General features: G+C 48.4%; 1 protein-coding gene across 1 annotated transcript; it reads left to right on the top strand.

The window, feature by feature from the left end:
• Positions 1-275: 275 nt before the first annotated feature.
• Positions 276-18,825, top strand: SHPK (sedoheptulokinase; the record flags this gene model as incomplete). Its single annotated transcript, XM_079726190.1, has 7 exons — positions 276-482; positions 3,872-4,013; positions 9,911-10,094; positions 10,636-10,788; positions 12,040-12,215; positions 16,201-16,401; positions 18,413-18,825. The coding sequence occupies exons 1-7, from the start codon at positions 315-317 to the stop codon at positions 18,823-18,825; spliced, it is 1,437 nt and encodes a 478-aa protein (XP_079582316.1). The 5' UTR covers positions 276-314.
• Between the last annotated feature and the right edge of the window lie 973 nt (positions 18,826-19,798).

Here is a 19,798-nt window from a genome sequence, read left to right on the forward strand (position 1 = left end):
GAAGCTCTCGCATCCCCCAGCGAGACTCGGGGTATTGGTACTTTGGTGAGCAAGGCCGAAGCCTCGGGCCACATCGCAAACCCTGACCTGCGGGGCGGGGCCTGTAGGTTCCGCCTTCCACCGCGGCTCCGCCTACAGCCGGGGCCCGTCTCTCGGGCTGCGCGGGACTCGGCCTCCCTCAACCAATGGGAAGGCGAGAATTCGTCGTGTTGAGCGTGGCTGGAAAGATTGGCAGGCGAGGCCCCGCCTCGGCGCCTCTGTCCCGGGTGAAGTGTGCTGGAAGGGGCGCCCCGGCCCCAGACTCAATCGCTGTCATGGCTGCACGGTCTGTCACTCTCGGCATCGACCTGGGCACCACGTCTGTGAAGGCGGCCCTGGTGGAGGCCGCGCGCGGCGACCCTTCCGGGTTTGTGGTACTGGCGAGCTGTGCCCGGCCTGCGCGGGCCGAGACGGCGGCCCAGAGTGCGGCGGCGGGGCCCCAGGTGAGGCAGCGCCCTGGAGCCTCGCCGCCTCCAGGAGCCTCCAGACACCCTCTTCCTCCTCAAAGAAGTCTCCCTGACTTCTCCAGCCTGCCTGATCTCTGCCTGCCCGCTGCAACTCCCTCGATCCGATAGATCTCCTCCCAGGAGCTTTCCCACCTGCTGGCACCGATCTCCCCACTCTCGGGCCTTCTTTGGGAGCCTTGACCTTGGCGCTATATCCCCGTGCTCTTTGCCCTCCACTTTCTGTATCCTGACCTGCAGGAAATTGCTCTCCTGCGTATGGAGCGATCTCAGGCCGCCTTCTCATTCTTGCGGCTCTCTGCACCTCACATCTGCAGGTGTCCTCAAATTCAGGATTCAGCTTGTTCCCTAGGGCGGTGTCTGGGTTTTCCTTGAGAAATCAGACGCAAAATCCAGCGTAACCTGCCGCTCTCTCATCCTGCAGGAGTGGATTATGGGTGGAGGAACTCAAACACTTGGACAGCAAAAGTTGCCTGGCCCCAAAGGCTGAGACACCTTGGAAGAAAGACGTCAGGACAGATAGACATTGAGAGATACCTCAATTAAAATGTTAGAAAAAGGTCAGATTGATAATTCTACACGAAAACTAGTGTTTTGTGAAAGCTACAAATAGAAATGGAGAATTTCATCACAGTGGGCTCAGTTGCAAGTTGTGGGTTCAGAAAGGATGTCAATCCTCAGAGATGGATTCCATTAATTCCCTGAAAAAGGTAGCTCTGTGTTCAGTTCATTGATAATAGAAATTAATATCAAGGAACTTTCTGTGTATCCTCATGACTTTTTTTTTTTTCCTGGATCTCAGCTTGTTCTTATAATTGAAATAGATGACCCCTATGGCCCCTTCCAGCCACAAACCTCGATTTTCTGAGCCAAACCCCACTCCCAATAGCTTTGTTTTTCACAAGCTCTTGCCACATACCTGGACTCAGTCCTTTAGGGTTCAGAGTCCATCTTGCTCAGTAGCATTTCAGAGGATGAAGATTTCAGGAGCACTTCACATTTTCATAGAGCCTTTCCAAATTAGTTTGGTTGGGGCATCAGGACATTTTAGAATGATTATCTCACTTCATGGACCATGAAGTGGAGGCAAAGTCAGCTCTGACCCCGTGGGGGTAAGCAGCAGAACTGCAATTACAAGGGTGGGTTTTAGGCATTGCCCTTTTCTCTTGAAATAGGGCCACTTCTTGAAAACTACTTTCCCCACTTCCCCCAGTGTCCAGCACAGTGTTCTGTGTTTACAGGCACGTCCAGTGCTCCACACCTGCCTAAGGAGGGGTTTAGGGGAGGCCAGTAATAGCACCCCTTGTATCCTCCACATGTGTGTTGTGCTCTGGGACAAACAGCCTTGTTGTAATTGCACTTATAGCAGGATTTCTTCACCTTGGCACTGTTGATATTTGGAGGTTGGATGATTCTTTGTTGTGGGGTGCTGTCCTGTGCGTTGTAGGATGTTGAGCAACATTCCTGGCCTCTGACCCACTGCATGCCAGTAGAACCCTCCTCCCCAGCTGAGACACCCAAAAATGTCTCCATATTGCCAAATGCCCCCGAGGGGACAAAAATCACCCCTGGGGTAAACACTACTGATCTATAGAAACACCTGGTGGCTCTGTTCTTTCCTCATGTCCATATTTCTCACTCTTTAGAAGCATTGTGTACTCCACGGGCAAGTTTGGCAGCTATGTGGAAGGTCTGACTTTTAGCTCTTTGCAACTTTAAAATATCAAGATTTTTGAGGGAAGCTCTGTGACCCTTTCTGTGTTATGAATTTTACCTCTCTGGGCCTCAGTTTCCCCATCTGTAAAAACGGGTGTGGGGGAGGAGGGTTGAACGAGTTCCTAAATTCTTTTTTCAAATCTGAATTTCTAACATTTGATCTGAATGTAGACTACTTGATATTCTGAATCAAGGAATGCGGGCAGCACCTTTCCTGTGACATTGTGGGTGTATCCATTGTCTGTCCAAGAATTGCTCCCCCATCACACTCACCACTAAAACTCCCCACACACTGAGTGCCTCCTTGTCTTCACTCCCCTCTGGCCTGTTTCACTCCTCCACTGTCCTTACCTACACAGCTCACCCACCCAGGCCCATTTTAAACAGCAGCTCCTCTGTCCTGCGTTCATGTACCATCTGGGTTCAAGCCACGTGGGAACTCTTTAAACCAGCACTGTCCAGTGGAAATGTGAGCTACACGTGTAATTTTCAACTTTCTGGTAGCCATATCAAAAAATAGTAAAAAGGAACCGTAAAATTAAGTTTCATTGCTTATTTTTTTAACCCAATGGGTCCAAACATATCATTTCCATATGTAATAATCAATATAGAATTATTAATGAGATATTGTGCTTTTATTTTCGTACCAAATCTGAAATCTGGTATGTAGATTTCAATTCAGACTAGCTGTGTGTAGCTGATGACCGGCGTGTTGGACAGGGCAGGTGTAAACAAATGCCTCTTCCCTGCTTCCTTCTTCCTTTGCCCGCTGTCTTATTTCTTCCCTCCTGGGGGATCATGCATAGCCATGCAACTCCTCTCTGCCCCATCTTTTACTGCCCGCTCAGTTCTTCTGTAGTCTCTCCTGCATAAAGAGTCTTGTTAGGATGTAGGGTTGCCTCCTCAACAAAATGCTCTGTGCTCCCTCTCCCCTCCTTCCCCTACCCTACCCCTGCTCACCTTTCTTCTTTCTACTCCTTCGATCATGTTTGTTTGGAGCCAAGAACTGCCACAGCCCAAGGCCAGCAGGCTGACAAATGAAGGCTTAACTCCAAGGAGGGGAGGCCTGCACTGCCCCCCGGAACAAATGCAAGCCCTCAGGGCATTCGGGAAATGTTTGCCAGATGGATGAACTGAAGCAAACACTAGGGCTGGTCCTCAGGTGCTTTAGTCCAGGAAGCCTTTCTCGCCTACACCTTTCCTGCTGGGTTCCACCCTTCTTCTACCCCAGTGCTCCATGTGCCTTGCCAAAGACCTTTGCCTTTTTTCTCCTTGCAGCATGGTCTTTCTTGTGTTTTCCTGTCCTGCTGGACAGTAAGCACCGGTAGGGCAGGGCAGTGCTTTTCTCAGCTCAGACTCTTCCACAGCAGGGGGCAAAGCCCAGGCCATTGGCTGAACTTAACCCACAGAAGCGCCTCACCTGTGAAGGGAGAGGTGGGACCTCGCCCACCACATTCCTACTCCAGGCCCCACTGGAGGTGGTGGAGAACCCTCAGGCCCACATCCCCTCCCTGAGGCCCCTCAGCAGGTCCTGGAAGTGACCTCGGTGGAATTAGGTGGGCAGCCACCACCCAGGAAGTCCCTGACGCCTCTGCCCTCCTTCCCCTGCCTGTGTGTGTACCTCTATCCAACATATCCTGTTCTGTTTCCAGGGGCAAGAGCAGGATGTGAGGAGAATCATCCAGGCCCTCCACGAGTGCCTTGCTGCCCTCCCCCGGCAGCAGCTCTGCAAGGTCTGTGGCATCGGAGTGTCAGGACAGATGCACGGAGTCATGTTCTGGAAAACAGGCCAAGGTATGCTGAGCTTGGGGGTGATCACGTGCTGTTAACAGTCACCCTGTGATCTCAGGTGGCCTCAGCCTGCAGCGGCTTGAAGCAGGATTTTGGCTCCCCTGGCCGGAGACTGAAGTCAGGCTGCAGCAGTGAGAGTGCTGAATCCTAGCCACTATACCACCAGGGACCAGCGGCCAGTGAGAAGGTTCTAGCCCATCGGCTTTGTAGAAATGAATTTCCACAAAGAGACAGAAAGTAGTGAAACAAGTAAAGTGTTTATTAGGAGGAAAAAGGGTACGTGTGGATAGACACACAGGCAGGCTCAGAGGGGCAGCGGCTCTCAGAGGCTCGCGCCCTCGTGGTAGTTTGAATCACTTATATGAGGCATTTCTTCTGAATTTCCCTTGGCCAATCATCTTGCCTTGCCTGGCTCTGAGTCTGTGTTTGGTTTATCTCAGGGTCCCCCTCTGTGTGTGCGCACATCTCTTAGCCAAGATGGATTCTAGCAAAGAGACCTACGGGTAGGTTGACATCACCTACTATGGAGTGGCACCCCTTCCCTTTTTGACCCCCGAGGAGCCTTTCTGTGCATGTGTAGTTGGGAAGGGCTCCTTGATCTCGAGAATGAGGAATACGTGGTCTCATTATCTTTTATCTGGGCAGCCCTCAACTCTTCTTCGCTCTGCTATTACCTTCATCTTGGAGTATCTGTCCACAGGGGACAGACTCCAGTTGCTCAGCCTGGGGCCCATCTATCTCCTGCCTCCCCTGGAAACAGAAAAGGGCTGCCAAGGGCTCTCTGTGAAGGGTCAGGTTATTCTGCTGCCTCTTACATTTTGTGTACATCTTGTCCTGTTCAAAGGATGTAATGAAGTGAACTGTCCACGCACACATTATTCATGAACAGGGAGAGGGAGAAGCGTGAGTTCTCTCTGATCCTCTGTTGGATTCAGTGGAGTGGATTCTCCACAGCCTTCTCTTTCTTTGTGCCAGTGTCTTGGAGCATCAGTGCCAACAACCAAGAGATTAGTGTAGCTGTAGATTCCAAGACGCAGAGGAAACTCTTCTAAATTTAGGCATAGTTTTTGTTGTTTAACATAATCACAGATATTTGTGATTTTTCAATTCCAGGGCACATCCTTTTCATGGGCACAGTTGCTAAGCATCATTTAGTTGGTCGTCTTCTTTCAGGAGGTCTGCCACAGTGCAGAGGTGGGTGGCCTGCTCTGTTTGGCCTCTAGGAGGAGTACTGAGCCAGCAAAACAGCAGTCAGCACTTCGCATGCCAGGTGCTGAGCTAAGTATGTTACCTGTGCGATCTCATTGAATTTTCCCAGCACCCTTATGACGTGGATTACATTACCCTCTGTGCAGATGAGACCCGGAGGCTCAGAGAGGGTAAAATAATCTGCTCAGGGTCATGTGGCAGCAAGTAGCAACTCCAGCTTTTCTCTTTTTAAATTAATTAATTAATTTTTATTTTTAGCTGCGTTGGGTCTTTGTTGCTGCATGCGGGCTTTCTCTGGTTGCGGTGAGCGGGGACTTCTCTTGTTGTGGAGCACGGGCTCTAGGAGCGTGGACTTCAGTAGCTGCAGCACGCAGGCTCAGTAGTTGTGGCTCGCGGGCTTAGTTACTCCGCATGTGGAATCTTCCCAGACCAGGGCTCGAACCCATGTCCCCTGCATTGGCAGGAGGATTCTTAACCACTGCACCACCAAGGAAGTCCCTTGACTCCAGCTTTTGAACTCAACTCTGTCTGACTTCAGACGCTGAACTTTGAAAGTCTCCAGAGAGGACCAGAGTCACAGGAGGACACACTAGCTCAATGGAGGGAGGAATTTCCCAACAGAATGTCCAAGGAAGGATTAGGCTCCTGTAGGAAGTTGTGAGCTCCTGTTATGGCAAGTGTTAAAAAAATATTTTTTTTAACTATAGAAAGTTCGACATAGACATAAAAGTAGGGAGAACAGCATGATGAACTGACACATACCCATCACCCAGCTTCAAAACTATCAACTTTTTACTGCAGGTGTTTTAAGCATAGTATGGATGGCTACTTTGAGGGGTGGAGGCTGTAGTTAAGGAGGCTGGACATTGGATTCACCTCTCCTCTGCCTAGAGAATCAGTGATTCCGATTCCCCTGGGCCAAGAGAGTGGTGACTTGCCTCTCGGTGGCTTGACAGAGGTCTGGTGGTGCATCCTTTGATCAGTCCCCGGGGGGGGCCTGGGTGACTGCAGAAGCCCACCCAGGCTCTCCCCCTCCTCCTCTCCCGTTGTCTGCCTGTCCTCAGGCCAGCTGGGACCACAGGAGCTGCTCAGCTCCAATCACCAGCAGGAGCCAAAGGCCAGTTCTGGTGTTAGAGCTGACCTCTCAGTGGGAGTCTAGGCTGTAAAAGTTTTTAAACTCCTTAATTTTGCGTTAACGAGAATAAACGTCCTTTTAATACTAAAACCCTTCCCAAAGAGGACAGCAGAGATCTAATGATTGTGCTCTGGTCACACGCCTTCCTTTCTGCCCGTCTCCTGGCCTCTGTAATGACCACACAAACCATCGCCCACATCGGTGGAGAGAGCTGCTTAATATTACATGGGGCCCACCTGCGTGCCTTCTTGTTTTGGTTTCTGTTTCTGGGAAGGAGGAGAGCCACTGTTTGACGATGATACCTGCTTAGCAGAGTGAGTGAAATCATATTTGAGATCAAGTCTTTCTGCTTTTAATAGCGGCTGTAATTCAGTTTGGTTTCGGGACCTACAATATATGAGGCTCTGTGCTGGGCCCCGTGGGAGACATAGAAACAGGATGCAGCCCTCGTCTTCCAGGGCTTGCTCAAGGCAGTCAACACAGACAGGCACCAGTAACCTGAGAGGAGAGCTAAGTGCTTCCACAAGGGCGCCAATTGGAGGAGAAGAGAGGGAGTGACTAGTGTCTTCTGAGAGGCCTGTGGTTACACCAGTTTCCACATTCCATTTTCAGGCTCAGTAATAACAGGAGAGAAGTGGGGATCATAAAATCAAGCTAAAAGGCCAGCAGCAGACAGGGAGAAGTTATTCACTAGTATATAGTAGACAAAGGACGAATATGGGTGCATATAAAGAACAAATAACAAGGAAAGGACCAATGGCCCTGTGGAAAAATGAGCAGAGGAAACCAACAGGCAATTCCTAGAAGAGGAAATACAAATAGCTAATAAGCATATGAAAAGATGCTCAGTGTCATTAGGAATTAGGAAAATGCCGAGGAAAACAACAACAAGAAATCATTTTCCACCCACTGGATTGTAAGAAAGCAGTTTGAGAATGTCAAGAGTTGGCAAAGGGGGTGGAAAATTGGTTTTTTAAAATATCACTCCTGGTAGTATATATTAGCTTGGCCGTTTCGGAGGGCAGTTTGGAAGGGTGTTAAAAATAAGAGAGTTGGGCTTCCCTGGTGGTGCAGTGGTTGAGAGTCCGCCTGCCGATGCAGGGGACGCGGGTTCGTGCCCTGGTCCCACATGCTGCAGAGTGGCTGGGCCCGTGAGCCATGGCCGCTGAGCCTGCGCGACCGGAGCGCTCTGCAACAGGAGAGGCCACAACAGTGAGAGGCCCGCGTACCGCAAAAAAAAAGAGAGAGAGAGAGTTATAGCAACTATAGGAAGAAAACTTCCAACTGAACTAATATGAAACCCTTTTGCTAATTGCCGGGGGTGAGGATAAAGCTTTTAAATTATACACTGTAAAAATAAGAGTTACTGTGACTCAGTGGCCCTACAACTTAAAATCTGTTCAGGAAAAGGACTTTAACATGTATGTGCAAAAGAGGCATAATCATGGTCACTCATGGCATCCTTGTTTATTGTAGTGAACACTGTGATGTTTCCCCATGGGGGAGTGGTTAAATAAATGTTGGTACCCCACGGTGTAGAATGGTATGCAGTAGTTGAAAAGAATAAGGTGCGTTCACATGTACTAATGTGGAAAGAATTCCAGGACATGTTGCTGGATGATAAAAACAACCACTAGAAAAATACATACAATATAGTACTGTTTGTTTTTTAAAAACAGACAAAACCAAAATATAATAAATATAATATAATAAAACCCAGCCCAAATCAACCAAACCAAAGGGAGTATGTTGTGTGAGTATAAAAACCCAACAATGGGAGTTCCCGGGCAGTCCAATGGTTAAGACTCCACGCTTCCAGTGCAGGAGGTGCAGATTCGATCCCTGGTCAGGGAACTAAGATCCCACATGCTGCGCGGCCAAAAAAAAAAAAAAACCCTCTACAAGTGCTAACAGTGACAGGAAGGGGGCTGGGACTCTGATGGGGATGGTCAAGCAGGCCTTTTGCTTTATCTGTAATATTTGAACATTTTATATTGAGAATGCATTCACTTATCATTTGTATAATTAAAAAAAATTTTTAAATTATTATTATTATTTTTTTGCCAAAATAAGAAGAAAATGAGAGAAAGAACATCCTTCAGGCCAGATTTTGGAAGAGACTGTCTGGACTTGAATCCTGCCTCTACCACTTAGTAGCTATGTGATCTTTGACAAGATTTTTAAAGCTTCTCTGAGCTTCATATGTCTTATGTGAAAATGGGGATAAATATCACACCTATGTTGTAAGGCTAATACGTAGATTAAAAAAATTAATATTGGGCCTCCCTGGTGGCGCAGTGGTTGAGAGTCCGCCTGCCGATGCAGGGGATACGGGTTCGTGCCCCGGTCTGGGAGGATCCCATGTGCCGCGGAGCGGCTGGGCCCGTGGGCCATGGCTGCTGAGCCTGCGCATCCGGAGCCTGTGCTCCGCAACGGGAGAGGCCACAGCGGTGAGAGGCCCGCGTACCACAAAAAAAAAAAAAAAAAAAATTAATATTTTTAAAGTGCTTTGAGCAATACCTGGTACATGGTAAGAACTCCGTATTCATTTTATAACACAAACAAAGTAAAGATGATAGTCCTAAAAGTAAAAAGAAGAAAAAGGGTCAAAAGAGTTTTGGAAGCAGATAAAAGGGTTGAAGAAACAGCTGCAGATTTGCAGCTTTAGGGCTGGGATAAGAATCCCAGCTTTAGGCAGAATCGTAGTTGTGAGGGTGGACCATCCCATCCCCAGCTTACTCCCCCTTCCTGGGTGAAACTTAATAAGCTTCAGGTGCATATATCTGTGACCGCTTCCCTGCTCTTCTTTTTTTTTTTTTAAATGATTTTTATTGGCATATAGTTGATTTACAATGTGTTAGTTTCTGCTGTACAGCAAAGTGAATCAGTTATACATATACATATATCCAGTCTTTTTTAGATGCTTTTCCCATATAGGTCATTACACAGGGATTGAGTAGAGTTCCCTGTACTATACAGTAGGTCCTTTCTTTCCTTTCTTTCTTTCTTTCTTTTTTTTTTTTTTTAAGGCTGCGCCTTGGGGCCTGTGGAATCTTAGTTCCCTGACCAGGGATTGAACTGGACCCTCAGCAGTGAAAGCACTGAATCCTAACCACTGGACTGCCAGGTCCTTATTAGTTATCTATTTTATACATAGCATTGTGTATATCTGAATCCCAATCTCCCAATTTATCTCTCCCCCACCCCATTCCCGCCTGGTAGCCATAAGTTTGTTTTCTACATCTGTGACTCTATTTCTGTTTTGTAAATAAGTTAATTTGTACCTTTTTTTTTTTTTTTTAGATTCCACATATAAGTGATATCATATGATATCACTTGCCTTTCTCTGTCTGCCTTACTTCATTCAGTATGACAATCTCTAGGTCCATCCACTCCCTGCTCTTCTGGGTACTGGCCAGAACCCCTGAGTGTGAGTGAAGCATTGTCATGGGTGATCACGTCTGTCCTATAACCTCACTAGCAGAGCAGTCTCAAGGACATGCTGGTGCCAGTCCGTTGCTCTTTTCTCCATTTTTGGTCATCTCCTTCGTTCCAGGTTGTGAATGGACAAAGGCAGGGGCTGCCCCTGTGTTCGAGCCCAGAGCCGTGAGCCACCTGGTAACGTGGCAGGATGGCCGGTGTGGCAGCAAGTTCCTGGCTTCTCTGCCTCGGCCAGAGTCTCATCTCAGTGTGGCCACGGGGTTTGGCTGTGCAACCATCTTCTGGCTTTTGAAAAATAGGTACAGACACCTGTTCTTTGAATTGGGGGACAGATTTGCAGGGGAACAAGGGTGGCTAGGGAGCTGTACCTCCAGCTGGCCAGCATCACTCCATGTGCTGGATTGTCCCTCAGTGAGTGTGGCCCAGCACAGGGTATAGTCACAAGACTTAGACTTGGTCTACCACTGCTTCATTTTGCAGAGGGCCCTTATTGGTTTTCTGATTCTCACCTAGAGGGGGAAAGAAGAGACCCGAGAGGGCAAGGGGCTTGCCAAGGATCACATGATGGGTTCACAGTGGGATCAGGGCTGCTGAGAACGGCTGATGTCCTGCTTTCCCAGGCACGGTGTGTCCTCCTATGAGTACCCTCCCCTAAGGCTGACTCTGGCCAGCTTGGCTTGGAGGGGTTGGGAGGTTCAGCTGCTAGAGATCCACAGCCTGTGGGGTTCTGGCTGCTACTCAGCTATGCCATGTCTAGTCCACACTGCCCACAGTTAGGTGCAGCACATGCTTTCAAGTCAATATTAAACCACGTTGAATTGTTTGGGGTGTGAAAAACAGCCCAGAGTTCCTGAAGTCCTACGATGCAGCTGGCACTATCCATGACTATGTGGTGGCAATGCTGTGTGGCTTGACGAGACCTCTGATGTCCGACCAGAATGCCGCTAGCTGGGGATATTTCAACACCAGGAGCCAAAGCTGGAACTTGGAGACGTGAGTATAACCATGCAAGCTGGCTTGAGGCTGAAGGGCAGGATCTCTAAAGCGGGAGCTTCAGTGGGGCTTTCCCATCTGGGAATAATGGAGGATTCCACGAGGCCAAAATCAGGTTCCAACACCCTCCAGCCTGTTCCAGTCCCTGGGCATGGGTGGGCCTGACTGTAAGTGAAGTTCTTGGGGAGGGGTGCCACCCACCACGCCATGCTGCCTGCTCCTCCACTGTTGCCCAGACCTAGGGTGGGCTCCCCAGTTCTTTCTGTGCCCTGAGCGAGCCCGTAGATTCCAAAGAACAACATTAATTCTTTAACATATTTTATTTTTTTAACTTTTTATTTTCTATTGGAATATAGTTGATTAACAATGTTGTGTTAGTTTCAGGTGTAGCAACGTGATTCAGTTATACATATACATGTATCTGTTCTTTTTCAAATTCTTTTCCCATTTAGGTTGTTACATAATATTGAGCAGAGTTCCCTGTGCCATACAGTAGGTCCTTGTGGGTTATCCATTTTAAATATAGCAGTGTGTACATGTCAATCCCAAATTCCCTAACTATCTCTCTCCCCCACCCTAATGTATTTTAAAATAGGGTTAAGAAATGGAAGTAGTAGGCTTAAGGGATGCCTTTTAAGTTCCCTTTAAACAATCATTTGCCTTTTCAGGTCCAGAAGTCCAGTGCCCTATAAGTTCACTGCCTTCAGGGCCCAAATTCTGAGCTCTGTAATAAAACAAAACGCACCTGGTAGTTCAGGTAAAGGACTTTCCAGCATGTTTTATAAAATTGGCAGCCCCGTGTTCACTAACCGCGAGTGATGGATACATTTGGTATTCAGGAGACTCTGATGGGTTTGACTTTGGTTTGGCCTGTGCTAACCCGCTGTGACTTTGCTCTAAAACCCCAGCTTCCTCCCTTTGCACAGTGTTTGCTCTCCCTTCAAATGCAGGAGGCTGGATGCCGATGAAATCTGCTTCTTATCCAGTCCTTTCTGACCACCTCTGCTCAAACTGGTTGTGTTCTTCTCCAAGAGGCCTATCCCAAGCTCTTGAAAGCCAGGGTTCACTCTTTAAATAACTCAAGGCTTTTCCTCATGGTTTAAAAAAAGCCAAAGAGGCCCTCTGTGAAAACACTGGATTCTACCCTCCCATCTTGAATGTGTATCCTATTATGCTTTCCGTTGCTGAGTTTCCTGGAAACAACAGAAAACCAAGCACCAGGTAGATATGCTGTCCACTTTTGGTTTGCAGACTGAGGGACGCCGGCTTTCCCGTCCACCTGCTCCCGGACGTCACCGAGCCTGGCAACGTGGCCGGCAGAACTTCCCAGGCCTGGTTTGAGATCCCAAAGGGGACACAGGTGGGCGTGGCCTTGGGGGATTTGCAGGCCTCTGTCTATTCCTGTATGACCCAAAGGACAGACGCAGGTAAGTCTGTCTTTGGTTCTCTCCTCAGACTTCTACTGGGGCCTCCTAAGCCCCAGCTCTGGGCCAGGGTCCGAGGGGCACACATCACCAGCAGTTGCAGCATCCTCTTGACCATTATGCTATAAACATGAAAAACACCCTCATCCCTACAGGTGAAGCCCCTGTCCCCGGGAGCTTACAATTCAGCAGGGCAATTTCTGTCCTGACCACAGTCTGTGCCTTTCTTCTCTAGAGACAGGTGAGGGAAATGGCTCTCTCTAGTTGGCTGGTTTCTATGTGTCTCCATGACCAAGAAAATAGATTGTTATTCAATAGATTAGGGTTTTTGTTATTGTGTGTTTGTCAACGAAAGTTCCTCGGATCTGAGTAGAAGCGCAGACGTCCCTGTATTCCATGTAAGAGAGTCACAGTGAAGGGGAGACAGCAATCCAGGGCAGGGCCTGGCAAAGTTTTCCTGTAAAGGGCCAGACTGTAAATATTTTAAGCTTTGTGGGCCATTTTGTTTCTATCATAACTACTTAACAGCTGTTGGGGCAGGAAAGCAGCCCTAGCCAATGCATGAGTGAGTGGGTGTAGCTGTGTTCCAATAAAACTTTATTTATAGATGCTGAAATGTGAATTTCATAAAATTTTCATGTGTCATGAAATATTCTTCTCCTTTTCATTTCTTTTCAACCTTTTAAAAAGGTAAGAACATGCTACTGGGATTGTAAAATGGTGCAGTCCCTTTGGAAAACAGTCTAGCAGTTCTTCAAAAGTTAAACATGGAATTACCATGGGACCCAGCCATTCCACTCCTATGTGTATACACGAAAGAATTGAAAACACATGTCCGCACAAAAAACGTGTACATAAATGTTCCTAGCAGCCTTATTCATAATAGCCAAAATGTAGAAACAACCCAAATGCCCATCGACTGATAAATGGATTTTAAAAATGTGGTGTATCCACAGAGCTAAAATGCTATAACGCATGAATGAGAGTGAAAGGTCACATCGTGTATTATTCCATTCCTGTGAAATGTCCAGAATAGGTAAATTCATAGAGATAGAAAGCAGATTCATGGTTGTCTAGGGCTGGGACATGGGGTTGATTGCTAACCAGTATGGGATTTCTTTCTGGAGTGGTGAAAATGTCCTAAAATTAGATCTCAGTGATGTTTGTACAACTCTGTGAATATACTAAAAAGCACAGAGCTGTACACTTTAAAAGGGTGCATTTTATGGTGAATTTTCTGAATTACATCTCAATAAAGCTATCTTTAAAAAAAAAAAGGAAAGGCCTTTCTTAGCTCCTGGGCCATACAAAAACAGATGACAGGCTGGATATGGCCTGGGGGCTGTCGTTTGCCCCTCCTGGGGCTGGGGTAGACTTTGGGTCTGCCTCCCCGAGCAGGGTGATTGCAGGCTGTGTGTTTCATTTGATCCCCAGGGCAGCCTGGCTGAGTGGGCCCACTCTGAGAGCCCCACCTTGTTATCAGGGGGAACAGAGAAGTCATTCATCTTACTCGGATTTTCTTTGTCATCATATCTTTTTTTCCTCCATCAGTTAGAACTATTACAATTTAACCTTGAGTTTAAAAACTCTGACCAGCACTATCCTCTGAAGCAGCAGTTTATTCCTATTTTATTACATTCATAAAAAATAAAATTTCAAGTGACTTTTTGTTTTGTTTTTGGTAGTAATTCCTCTTAATTCAAGATTAGGTGAGAGGGAAAGGTGAGATTCTGCCACTTAAAAAAAGTTTTCTTATTGAAGTATAGTTGATTTACAATGTTGTGTTAGTTTCAGGTGTATAACAAAGTGAATCTGTTATACATATACATATAACCAGATTCTGCCACTTTTGTTTGCACAAATATGTGATAAAATCTCTTAAGGTCAAAAACCCCGTCTTTTTTTTTTTTTTTGCGTTACGCGGGCCTCTAACCGTTGTGGCCTCTCCCGTTGCGGAGCACAGGCTCCGGACGCGCAGGCCCAGCGGCCATGGCTCACGGGCCCAGCCGCTCCGCGGCATGTGGGATCTTCCCGGACCGGGGCACAAACCCGTGTCCCCTGCATCGGCAGGCAGGGGACTCTCAACCACTGCGCCACCAGGGAAGCCCCCCCAAAACCCCGTCTTTTTCTCCTGAATTTTCTCCCTGAGCCCTTGTCATCATCCAAAATGAGGATGATGATGCCTTTCTCATGGGGCAGTTGTCGTGATGCACTGGGATGGTGCCTATAAAGATCCTGGCTCTTTCCGCCTACCTGATAGTCTTCAAATCTTAGGCTGTTCCCTCCACAAAGAGCCGTCATGTGCCTGTATATAAATGTCCTTTCTAGATGGTGAGTGAGGGGCTGGTCAAAAGGGAAGAAGCTAAGATTTAGGCTCCATCTTCACTGAGTTGGTTATGGTCTCTGGTTCTAGACTGGGACTGCTGGCCTGTGCTCAGCTGTGCGGTGTCCATGGGCAAGGCTGGTCGGCCCCCTTCGTTGACACTCCCCCCCGAGGGGATAGGTGGAGGGCATGATGCTTCTGGTTCATCGTCATGGTGAAAGGCTTGATGTGGCAGGAAGTCAAGGTTATTGACTTTCTGAGACTTGTTTTCACTCTCCTTGCCTCTGCCTCCCAGTAGGTAGGGTAGTTGGATGCTGACCTCAGTTAGTTTAGCCCCAACAGACTGAAAGGAAAAGGCTTTCTGGCCAGGTCTCGTGAGAAATGGAGGAGAGACTCCTGGGACAGTCTGTAGGCTCTGGCTTCCATCTAGAGGAGAAAATCATCCCCCCTGTTCTAGGTCTGGGAGCGTCCCCCCTGCTGGTGGAGGGAGGTTGAGAAGCACACCTTGGAAATGAGAAGGAGGTGGTACCCACCAAAAATGAATGAAACCTCCCAAAGAATAAAACACTTGGGCTGAGGTCTGACTGTCTGTGAACAGTAGCTTATTGCTGTGTAACAAACCACTCCAATACTTAGTAGCCTAAAACAGCAAACACTTATTATCTCACACAGTTTCTGAGAGTCAGGAGTCTAGGTGTGACTGGATGGTCTGGCTCACGGTCCCTTGTGAGATTGCGATCATACTGTCAGTTGGCTGGGACTGCAGTCATCCGAAGGCTTGACTGGGCTGGAGGATCCACTTCTCAGCTCACTCATGTGGCTCTTGGCAGGAGGCCTCAGCTCCTTGTAGGTGTTGGAGGACGGAGGGAATGAAAAGTACCCATCGAACTGAGAATGCATCATGAGACTGCAAAATGAGGCAGGCAGCTCCATATAATCAATGGGTCAGTTTATTTTAGGGTAACTTACAGAGTGGGATCAGGCAGACAATGATCTGGAAGCATTGGCAGCTGCATTCTGCACCACCAAGGGGCCTTTGGGACAGTTTTATAGTTAACCTAGGATGTGAGGATGGGTGCCTGGAAACAGGACATACACTCCTAAGTTAAGATGATTGAATGGGTAACTAGTCTCATGGGCTCTGGGAACACATCAGCAAAAGTCAGCATAGTTTGGGAACTAACAGAGCATAGAGGCCACCTGACCCTAACCGTTGTTAAACAATATCTACTAACTACAAAGCCCTTGATGACAGAGAAGTGTTTCACCACCTAGTACAGTCCTGGGTAGGGTCAGCGGAAGGACAGGAGGGACCGTACAGGCCCAAGATGGGGTCAGTTATGCCAGCAACCATCCAGTGGGCCTCTCCATAGGGCTGCTCATGACGTGGTACCTGCCTCCCCTAGAGCAAGTGATCAAGACGGAAGCTGCAGTGCTCTTTTATGACCTGGTCTCCAGAGTCACACACTGTCACTTCTGCTTTACTCTCTTCATTAGAAGCCAGTCACTGAGTCCAGCCCACACTCAGGGGAGGAGAATTAGGCTCTTCCTCCTGAAAGGAGGAGTATCCAGGAATTTGTGGCACACTCTCTGACCCTGTTGTGACTTGTGGCCTCTGAGTTATCCCAACAGGCCTAACCTCTGCTTTCTTTGGACCACATCCAGTTCTCAACATCAGCACCTCGGTGCAGCTGGTAGCCTCCATGCCTTCAGGATTCCAGCCAGTGCAGACTCCAGACCCTGCAGCTCCCGTCACCTACTTCCCGTACTTTGACAGGACCTACCTGGCAGTGGCAGCATCACTCAATGGGGGCAACGTGCTGGCCATGTTTGTCCACATGCTGGTCCAGTGGACGGCGGATCTAGGTAAGGGTGGCCCACACAGTGGTGTGTTCTCTGCTTGTCCTTTCTATGTGGCAGTGTCCTGGTGCTGAGTGTGCTGTAAGTTTCTAGATTCTTGTCTCAGACCCAGCCAGATTCTAGCACATTCCCTCTGTCCTTAGGGATCTGAGCTTGTAGCCTTCTTTCATCTTCTGAGCTGCCATCACCTACTCTCTTTTTTGAGGTGCATCTTCTCCCCAACCTTAACTGTGGAGTATCCTAATAGTCTCCTGGCTCTCCCTGGCCCCGCTATTACTTTCTCTGTCAGTAACCTTGCATTTGAGGTTTGCCTTCTGATGGCTACAGACAGCGGAGAATAAAATGATCAAACATGAATGAGTGAAAAGACCGGTAGCACTTATTCCTGGCAAGTAGCACCTCTCCTCCTTTCTTGGAAGGGTCCCTGGAAACTCTGATGTCTTCCTGCTCTCTTCAGTGTGGAATTGATCAGGCCTTCCTCTGCTCTGCATTTACAGAGAAAGATGTAACCTCTTTCTTCCAGGAGAGGTTCCCTTTCTAAGTACTTAGGGTAGAAATGAAATTTCTGGCCAGCTGTCTAGAAATAGGGAAATCATGCTTATCAGATGCATGGGTCACTTGTAGGAGCTCAAAATCAGGTCATTCCAGGAAACATCCAACAGAATAACTAGGTGGGGCACAGGCCACAGGGAGCATCTGGGAAGTTCATACTGGTCATGCAGACAGGTGTTGCTGACCCACGTCGGTCCTTCCAGGCTGGCTGGGGGTGTCAGGATTGCGGGTAAGTTTTGCCCCCTTGGCTGGGAATCCCTCAGGAATGCTACATTTAAAGAACAGAACTTTGATCTTGTTTTGCCTTGAATCAAGAAAGGTTTTAAAGATGCAGAACTAGTCATCAGAACCTTCAGGCAAGCCCTTTACTCAGATACTGCTTTAACTGGGTTGAGTCTGTCAACTGTTTACTGAGTTGGCTGGTGTTTCTCTTTATACAGAAGTGACTGTTTTGCTCACCCCTGAAAGAGTAGGTAATACTTAAGTTTTCTCTAAGATTTTCAAAAAGAAAAGTCTTTTGCATTTTCATGGTTCTTATTTTGATGAAACAGAGGGTGCTTTGAAGGCTAGTAGTTTATATAACTTAACCTCCTATGAAATGTCTACATTGTCTCATTTGATTGAAAAAAATCTATTTTTTTCTTTCTCATTCCTGAGGGTGTATAGTTGAGTTTGTATAAGTTAAATGTGCTGATGTTGAGACTCCGTGGGGACTTTTGGCCATACATTGGAAATACTCGTGGAGTTTTAAAAACAATGTTGATGTCCTAGTTTCACCCCCAGAAAAGCTGATTATTTGGTTTGGGGGAGAGGAGTGGGGCCTGAGCACGGCATTTTATAAAAGTTCCTCAGGTGATTCTGATTCTCTCAAGTCTTGGTAAGCACTGATCTAGAACCTTCTACTCAAAAAGCGTGGTCCTCAGGCCAGCTGCACTGGCTTCCTCTGGGAGCTGATGACAAATGCAGAATCTCAGGCCCCACCCCAGGCACACTGAATCAGAAGCTGTGTTTTAATAAGATCCCTGAGTGATTCATATGCATATTCAACTCTGAGCTCTGGTCTAGACTGGCTGTTCGTAACCTCTGCCGAGGGGCAGGCTGGACTGCGATCAGCACTGTGGTCCTGGGATTCCTGTGACACTAATAACAGGTGTGATGATACTTATTGATCAGTGTATGCATTTGGTCCACGTAGGACCAAGAGTCCCACAGCTGCGGGATGGTAAGGATTCACAGCAGCGCTTACGAGATCTCTCCTTGAAGGTTGGGCTGGGGTCTGTAGTGGGAAAGCTGGCTGGGGTCTGGAACAGAGCACAGCTAGCCAGAATATTTGAGTCCCGAGCTGGGAAGCAGCCAGCCACAGTGAGGACAGGCAGCAAGTCAACCCATCCTTGCCCCCTGGTAACTCTATAGCCTGCAGCGAGCGGGTGCACGAACTCACACAGGCCTTCTCTGTTCCTGGCAGGCCTGGAGGTTGAAGAATCCACTGTGTACTCACGCATGATCCAGGCTGCTGCGCAGCAGAAAGACACCTGCCTAACCATCACTCCAACAGTGCTGGGCGAGAGGCACCTGCCAGACCAGCTGGCCTCAGTGACCAGAATCTCCTCCTCTGACCTCTCCCTGGGGCACGTGACCCGGGCCCTGTGCCGAGGCATCGTTCAGAACCTGCACTCAATGCTTCCTTTTCAGCAGCTCCAGGAGTGGGGCGTGGAGCGGGTGATCGGCAGTGGGAGTGCGCTGTCCAGGAACGAGGTGCTGAAGCAGGAGGTGCAGAAGGCTTTCCCTTTCCCAGTGTCCTATGGGCAGGATGTAGACGCAGCTATGGGGGCCGCTCTGGTTATGCTCCAGAGAAACCCTAACCAGCAGGAGTATTAGCACACTCATTGGCCAAAGGACTGTTGCAAAGTTTATCTAATTAACGTTCCTCTCCTTATCTTGGGATCCTGCTTTTCCTGGACAGCTCTGTGGGCAGTTTTAAGCAATGCTTGTTCTCAGGGCATCATTTTGACCAAGAACCAATCTTCAGGGCGCACTCTAATAATGCAGCCAGGAGTCATCAACCAGATCCCAAATCAGTGCCTTCTGAAAGGGACTCACCTGAGAGCTGGCTGCAAATGTAAATGTGGGAGAGACAGAGAGAAAGGGAAAGATGGGTCACATGTACTGCTGGAAGAGTCTCCCCTACCGGATTGTACCACGTGACCCTGAGGCCCCTTTCCCAATCTTGTCCTTCTCTGGCCACAGCCGGCTAGCTGGGGCAGGAGGCGACCCAAGGACAGTGATGCAGGCTGGCTGAGATGAAGATGCAGGGATCTGCACTGGCCTTCTTGCCATGTACCTCCCCTCCAAGGAGAGCCTGCTCGGTGCTGCCATGGTTCCTCACAACACAGCTGGCTTGAAGGCACAGGACAGAGAAGAAAACGTGGATGGCATGACCAGCCAAGGGGACAGATGCTGCATAATGCCACCGTTCAGGCATGTTGTTCCCAAGAGTCTGACCAGACACCAGCAAGACTCTTTTCCAAGAGTGTCTGGGCAGCAGTGTGTTTTTGCCCCTGTGCATCCCTGGGAAGCCTTCCAAGGGAAGGGATGCAGCTGCGCATGCTCCTGTTAGAGAGAAAGCAGAGAGAATCCCTTGTCCCAAATGCCCCAGCTCTTCTTTCTCTTGGTGTGGACCTTGCTGGCCCGCCATGTGTGCCTGGCTCGCAGAAACATCCCACTTGAGTCGGCATCTCTGCAGGGATCCCAGAGCATCTTAAACCTTCCCGTGGTTGGTAGGATGACCATGGAATGGCTTCCAGGAGAGGGCCACCATCGCTGTGTCTACTTCCACACTCCCAAGGGTGAT

This window comes from Hyperoodon ampullatus (genome assembly GCF_949752795.1).
Source record: "Hyperoodon ampullatus genome assembly, chromosome: 19".
Lineage (NCBI taxonomy): Eukaryota > Metazoa > Chordata > Mammalia > Artiodactyla > Ziphiidae > Hyperoodon > Hyperoodon ampullatus.